The 7,764-nt window shown below is 48.2% G+C and overlaps 1 protein-coding gene across 4 annotated transcripts in view; it reads left to right on the plus strand.

The window, feature by feature from the left end:
- Nucleotides 1–6,595, plus strand: part of CELSR2 (cadherin EGF LAG seven-pass G-type receptor 2) — a 120,814-nt gene extending 114,219 nt beyond the window's left edge. For 2 of the 4 annotated variants that reach the window (XM_053247371.1, XM_053247373.1), the window contains exons 34-35: nt 394–637; nt 1,457–6,595. In XM_053247371.1, the coding sequence (XP_053103346.1) occupies nt 394–637; nt 1,457–1,484 (272 nt within the window). In that variant the 3' untranslated portion in view covers nt 1,485–6,595. The remainder of the gene's footprint in view (nt 1–393; nt 638–1,456) is intronic. The other 2 variants (XM_053247372.1, XM_053247374.1) reach the window with 1 other exon arrangement.
- The last annotated feature ends 1,169 nt before the right edge of the window (nt 6,596–7,764 follow it).

Below are 7,764 nucleotides of genomic sequence, written 5' to 3' on the forward strand. Positions count from 1 at the left end.
AGCTCCCATATAGAGTTCCAGAAAGGCAAGAATGCCCAATTCCCAACACACTGTTCCCTCTCTCCTCACCTCCAGAGACTGAAATGCCTTAATAAACTCCAATCCAACCTGAATTCACACCTGGATTTTCACACACATTCTGCCCTCAATATTTGGCACAGAAGATTAAGGTTAATAATACGGCCACCCTGGCACCTCACCACTTTTTTTTTACACTGGTGTATGCGTGCAGGGCAGGAAGAGGATAATGCACTGTCTCTGGGAAACATTGGCTTTGATTTGATATGTGTATCTTCTTCTTCCATGGATATGCTGTGTGATTAGCACATCTTGGCTTAGTTGGTTTCCTACCTTGCTTGCAGGCAATGTTGACTCTGAATATTCTCCCCTCAGGCATCTTAAAGAAGAAATACCTGCCACCCATTAGTGAGAAGAACAGCATCCAGCGCATCCACAACAAGCTGGCCAGCTGCCGCTCAGGGATGGTGTCCTCGCAAGGCTCTTCGGGCAGCGATGGCAGCCGTGGGGGAGGGGCGCCACGTCCCCGCCAGACGCTGCAGGAGCAGCTCAATGGCCTTACACCCATTGCCATGAGCATAAAGACTGGCACGGTGGATGAGGATTCTTCAGGCTCCGAGTGAGTATGGCTGAGTCTCCTGCTTGGTGGGCTGTACTCAACAGGCCCCCCTACCCCCCGGCACATGTGAGCCCACTGCCTCTGTGGAGCCTCGCATTCACACCAGGCCTGGTGCCTCCAGTCCTTCTGGGCTAGGAAATTAATATTTCACATCTGCCTGCCCCGGCCCCAAGCTGTGCCTCCAAAATTGCTACTACTTAGAGCTCCTTTTGAGACTTCCCAGCATGTCCTCAAGCCCTGCAATTCCACTGACCAATGAGAGGCGAACTCAGCTCTCCGCCTGTCTTGCCCTTGCGTCTCGCACGCTTGGACTAGATCCTGCAGGTGCCTTCTGGCCAGGAGTGTAACTGTTTCTTCAGTATTCCCCACAACCTGATTTGGCTGAGAACTGGAAAGAGATGGTTGCAGCTTTAAAACCCAGGCGATGCCCACTGCCCCTTTGTTGCCTCTGGGTGGCAGGGTGAGCCTCCTGAGAGCTCACGGGCACTGGTTTCCCCTACAACCCAATGGGCTATTGGAAGAAGGATGCCTTGCTGGGCTGAGGTCAGAGACTAGAGCATCATTTTGTTCAGAGCACCTGGGAAGAGGTTGCCTTCCTTTGGGCAAGGGGCTCTGTTGGTTTTCAAATGCTAGGCTTCTCTCCTGTCTTCTTGTCAGATGCTAAGGGAGTTGGGCAAAGGATGTTGTGGAAGGGAGGGGGATGCGGGGATGCTGTCCTATTCTAACTTTTTCCTCAGCTCTCTGGCACTAACCCTTCCTCCTCCTCCTCTCCTCCCTTCTCTGTCTCTCGTTCTCTCACCTCTCTCTTCAATCGCCCAGATTTCTGTTTTTTAATTTCCTCCATTAACACGTGAGCCCCAGGGGGGTACTTTGCCCAAACCTGCTCATGACCATGCTCATGTGTTTGTTTCCCCCTTCCCCGTCTCGCTTTGTGTTTGATCACTGAGCAGGAGTGATGAAACCTCAATCTGACGCCGCATGCACCAGGCTCTTTCTCTTGTGCTTTAGCCAGTCCGGGAGCCAGGATTGCTCTCAAGCCGCAGCGAGGAATGTTGTCTCCTTCAGCCCAGCCCGGCCGAGGTAGCCGGATCCACTGTACGTAGTGCCAAATGAAAACTGACCTGCCCCCCTGGCACCAGGGGAACAGCAGGTCCCAGGAGACGGACCTACTTGAACAGATGCACTTTGGATCATTGTAAAACAGAAACACAAACTTGTCCACCTCCAAGTCTTCAGGGATTTTCATGCTTTGTTGCCCAGTCTGGAACTGCTGCGTGTCTGGAATATTTTTCTTATCTGTCAAAATTGGGCTGGGGGAACCTCAGCAGCAACCACATGCCCGGGCCTCTGGAAACACATTGCTGTGCTGATGTTTGCATATTTGACAATGGAACTGAGTCGGGGGTCCGTGCGCTTGAAGATGGCTGCCACTAGGGGGCACTGGGAACTAGGTTTTAGCCTGAGGAAGCCTGTCAGGAGCAGGGTGCAGTTTCTGGAGTTATTGTTCTGGCCTCCTCCTGTGACTGGTGAACGTCAACTATGAACTAAGGCCTGAGGGCACAGCAGACTTGGCTGGGTAGGGGACCTGCATGAGACCTATGCTAGGCACTGCTTAGAGGCTGCAGGTCGACTTTGCATTGAAGCTGACCCCCCAACCCTTCAGAAGCCAAACATCTCACCTGCACATATACAAGTCCAGGAGACAGCTTTTGCCTCCCTCTGCCACCTGTGTGAATCATAACCATGCTTTTTAATGATCCTGTAGCATGGGTTTAGCCACACCTCCAAAGGTGCGATTGATGCATGTTAACACGCTGTACAGCACAGTCTCTGACTGGCACACAGGAAAGATGGGAGTCTGAGACTTTGGCTTGACCATGCCAAGCAACCACAGAATGGGAAAAGAGACTTTCTCATCCAAATAACTCTTCCTGGTCTCCGCTAGCAGTACTCAACTGCTACCCACAGAGCAGCGCCCAATGCCACCCTCACTGTTCTGACCCAAGGAAAAGAGAAGTTTTTCTTGATGACGTCGTTGTTGACTGAAGTGGTAGGATTTGTTGCAGAAATCCAGAGCCAGTTTTCCAGGATGTTAATCACCATTATGCTATCTACATCCATTTGTGTCGGCATGGATCTCATCCCTTCTCTAGCAAGTTGCTCACTCCAGCATCTGTGTTCCAGATTGCACAATGGAACCAGGGACTCTGTAGGAGTGATGCCCTCAGTAAGGTCTGGACCTGATATAGGCCACCACAGCATCAGTGGAAATGCTCCCTTTTGGACCACAATAATTACTTCTTAACTACTCAGTTGTGACAGCCACTTCTCCAAGCTCAGCCTGCTGATCCAGTGACTTAGCCCCGAGAGGCAGCCCACAAGGTGCTGAGCACCGTGGGAGTGGCCTGCTGAGCCATCTGTCCATGCTGCAATTATTTTCGTAGAAAACGACAAAAAGAAAAAAGTCCCACCTCCTGCTCCTCTCAGCCAGTGTGCACTGGTCCATGTGCAACTGGGCTGGCGCAGGGGTGTTGCCTTGATGTCTCCCAAGAGCGCCCGGCTCTCATGCCGACAGGGCGCTGCCTTTCTGCCTCAGAAGCCTTCATTTTTCTACACTCAGCCAAGCCTGATGCCTGCTCATCATGGGGGATTTTCATGCCGGGTCCTTTTGGAAAGTACTTTTTTATAATGTTCCTGGGAAAGAGATTTTTCTGATAAGGGAGTGGGGGAAGAGGGGGGCGGCTTGGGGAAGGGTGAAGGCACTGTTTATTTTGATGTATTTTTTTGACCACTGCTGAAGGATGTTCTAATTTTAAAAGATGGAAAGCCCTCTGGGCAACACGTCTTTAGCTTTGTAGCTATCTTAAGTCTCATTAGCTGGGGCGCAGAATTGACCCGCTTCACTGACTTAGCCAAGGTTTGCACAATGAGGCACTAATTGGGACTTGGCCGTTGTCCATGGCCTGGCTTATCAAGGGATGGGGCTCTGCAAAGAAGGCCTCTCCTTCCATCGCTTCTGGAAATCTTGGCTATTGCCATCCAGCCTCTCATGGCCAATTCCTAACCCTTTCTTGGAATGTTTTTAACATAATAGGATGTGATTCTCTTACATCTATGTAATGTCAGCCTGGCACTTTAGTAGCAGCCACTGTGTTTGCCACCCACAATGCTAAGCAGACAAGGGATCCATTTCAGTATAGCCTGTTAAGTAGATGGATTGATCTGATACCTTCTTGTTTCTATCAAATGTTCCTTGCAAGCTGCTTGGCTCTAGCCCAGTTCAATGGAAGGAGAAAATGTGTTTTCCCCTCTCCAATGCACAAGCATTGGAGTTCAGTTTCCACCCAGAGGTCTCTATTGTTCAGACTCTGAACTCCACTTTGGTCAACTTCTGCTCCTTAAACCCAAGGCAGAGTGGAGATCTGTACTGAAACAAGGTCCAACCAGGCAAGGACCTTCTTCTTACTGCCCTGCAACTCTTCTGGTATGTTGCCTGTTCTAGCTATTCCAGCACTAAAGGCAGAGATAGGAACCCTTGGACTTCCTGGCTTCTCCCATCGTCAGACACTGTCTTCCCTCAAGAGCCATACATGAGTGCAAGAAGATTCAGTGCCTCAGGACTGGGAGAATGGGGCACTCCCATTGGTCCTTGCTAGTCCCATTGGTCCTTGCTACCAAAATATCTAGACAAAAGCAACATACTCTGATCATCATGACGCATGGACTAAACAGATTCAATAGAAAAACAGACTAGAAGGAGAGGAAAGCAAGGAAACTTTCCCCCTCAGACTTTCCATTACCAGGGATGGAATGAAGTAATTTCCTGTATCGTCCTTGCCAAATGAGGGATCAGTAGGACTCCACTCTGCAGTGCTGAAATAACTGCTTTGTTTGAAGGTCAAAGTACAAATGTCTTCCATAAAGGCCCCTTGACCAGACAAGCTGACAAAATTATTATTTTTTGTCAGACCTCTGAGACAGCTGCTTTACAGACAGATATCCATCAGGTGAAGCCTTTCCTATCACTGGAGCTGCATGCTAGAAAAAGCTTCACTTCCTGAATTTTTACTTGTTATGCAGTTGTTAATGGTACATCAGAACTCCGACAGAAAAAGTCGGCAACCTGTTCCCACTCCCTACGATACCTCTAACCATGAAGCTTTAGACCTGTCATGCACATAGGTCCTAAGCCAAGTGCACAAAATAGTTTGTGATAACTTCCTATGCAAGATCTATCTCATGTAGAGAACTTGTTAACTGAAACAAACTGGAAAGTAGGAGTAAACAATTCAATAAGCTATCCTAAGTAGCCATTACTTCCAGAAAACCCAGGCTGACATCCTCCGCAGCAGGGCTACAAAAGAAGTAGCCCTGTGGAGATGCAGACTGGAGCTGAAGTGTACTCCAGTCTTACCCCACAGCCTCGGCAAGGGTGGAGGGTGTGATTTTTGCTGCTTTCTCCTCCCTCCAGATGGAGTTGTGTGGTTTGTTTGTTTTTTTAACTTCCAGGAATGTGTCCCTGAGGGCAGCACAGCCCTCAGGGACAGATTCCTTGAAATAAAAACTCCATCTGGAGGGAGGAGAGCACAGCAAAAATTATGCCCGCCCCCACTGGGGCTGAAGGGAAAGACTGTAGCACTCTTAAGCTCCAGTCTGTATCTCCTCAGGACTACTTCCATTTTTGTAGCCCTAAGGAGAATGTCAGTCCCTGTCTTTGGTCGATTACTCTGCCTAAGGTAGGAAAGAATGGTGGTGGTGGGGAGGGGTACGGCCCTCCAGTTGGGACCAAGTGTGGCAGCAGGGTAGTGTTAAACTGTGAGGGTATCAGAGATTTGGGAGGGACCGGCTCCCATAGGAAGCTCCATACAAGAACTCAGCTTCTGCTCCATCACATCACTGGTACCAGTTAATCTTTTTGAGCCTATCCGTTGTCACCGAGAGAAGGCAATTCCCCAGTTGGCTCTCTCACCTGTGGAGATGTGTTTGGCATGTCTGCATTTTAATTTATTTTAATTGTTTTTAATATATATGTGTATTAACTGGAGATTGTCTATCCAAAGCTCTGCCATTCTGGGGGAGGGGCTGGAACAAAAAGGGGAGTCAAGGGAGAAATAACTGCTCCCAAGTCAGCAGAGCCTGAAGTAGTTAGAGGTGTATATAGACTGTAGGCAAATGCCTGAGGAGTTGGGCGAGGAAGCTGCCTGTTCTCCGCCAGTCATCAAAACCTGCCAGTTATCTCAGTGGGGAGGCACAACCCACCACCTGGATCATCCACAGGAGAGGGAATGAGGTAAATCTTCTGACCCTGAAGCACTAAATGATATGTGGGATAGGAATGAAGGAGTCCACATTAATTGGCACCTGTTGTGAAACTGCAGTAACGCTGTCTCTGAGCCTCACACCCTACACTTCACAGGCAATGAATAGCCACCACTCTCCAAAGCTGAGCTTATATTGTCTGTTCACATTAGTGTCAAAGTAGTTGGCTCCTCAATTCAACATTTGCCTCTGCAACAGCTCACGGGGTTCTTTCCAGAAGTGCTCAGCCAGAGCCAAGTACAATTACCCCTGCTTTTGTTAGGGCCTCTAAGCCCTGAATAACTGCATGACATGCAGAAATCCAACAGGTAAAGCATTGCCAGTATCTCCTGGCTGGGGCCACCCTACCTGTTGATTTTCTGTCTGGCAAGCAGCTATTAAGGGTATAGGAGCCTTGCCAGAAGACGTGGCAACTCTGCTTTTCCAGGTCTTCTCCCTAAATCAGCTTCATCTACCTGGGGGAGGGGAGAAGAGGCTGGTGGTGGTTCCTTCAAATGGTTGAAAATGTTTTCTTAACTATTGATGTGATGCTGGCTCGTCCCTTGGTACAAACAGTTGAAGTGTACAGGTAGGGTTGTTGTTGTAAATACATAGGGTTCATCCCCCTTCCCTACTAAATAATAAAACCATAGTTCTGTGCAGCTGGCTCCATTTCAGTGCTGTGTCTGCATCTCATGCTGGAAAACTGTGCCTGTGAGAAAAGGTACTCGAATGGAAACGAATTAACCATGGCAGCAAAGGTGAATTGAAGCTTCTTTGGGAGTTGGGGAAGACAAGAATAAGAGTTGCAAGAGGGGACTCTGGACTCATCTTCCAGCAGTGATGGAGGGGTGGGTATTGCACCAGAAACGGAGTATTGGAGTCCAGCTCCTAGCACTCATGACCTTTGGCAAGTCAGAAGGAATGCTTAATCTCAGGGGAGGGTCATCCAATATACTAAGCCTACCTAGAGGAGGCATCTAGTGATAATCCATACACTTCCAGATCAATGAAGGAGGCAGCTGCTGCTTAGAGAGGAATAAGATGCATGTTTTTCATTTCCTTAAGTGCGGTGTGTCTGAGGAGGTAATCATAAACTAGAAACCTTACCTGAGCCTCTACTCTACATGTTTACTATCTTGCTGGGAGTCTGTAGTCCACACACAGCTTTGTTCGTTTGTTTTTAATTAGAAAAACATATTGCAAGAAGTACAGCACACAGCTTTTATTCAAGAGTAGAAGAACTGACGTAGCATTTTGTCAAGGAATGGTTCCTTCAGTTTTTCACAAGGAGAGATGAACTTCACTCTCGTGGGTAACACCAGCTTAGGGCACCCATTTCCCACCCTACTTGGAAGGTATTTGTCCAAAAGTGAATAGTCACATATTCCTTTAGTAATATTAGTTTTTAGTCTCACCCGATGCTCAAGATTAAGTCTTGTCAACTTATGCCCCTCCAACAGTGGAATCCTATGCCTGTTTACTCAGAAGCATATTCTGGTGTGATCAACAGACTGGATATCCAGGTAAGTGTGCATACATTGCAACCCAAGATTGCATTGCATCACAAAAAGTTTACTAGAAAGGCACATCCTTGTCTGCTTCCAGCAGGGTCTCTGTTGTAGCAAACACACACACGAAAAGCTTGTGGCACTTATATGTATTGTAGCAAATGCTTTCAAAGTGGGCTCTTCTTCCCAAAAGCTTATGCTGCAATTAAACATAAGGGGTCTCTTACGAAGGCTTATGCTACAACAGAACTGTTAAGTCTTCAAGATGCAACAAGATGCTCATAGTACATACAGGAGGCTGGGACAACAAGTCCTGGC

This window comes from Hemicordylus capensis, chromosome 4 (assembly GCF_027244095.1).
Source record: "Hemicordylus capensis ecotype Gifberg chromosome 4, rHemCap1.1.pri, whole genome shotgun sequence".
Taxonomy (NCBI): Eukaryota; Metazoa; Chordata; class Lepidosauria; order Squamata; family Cordylidae; genus Hemicordylus; species Hemicordylus capensis.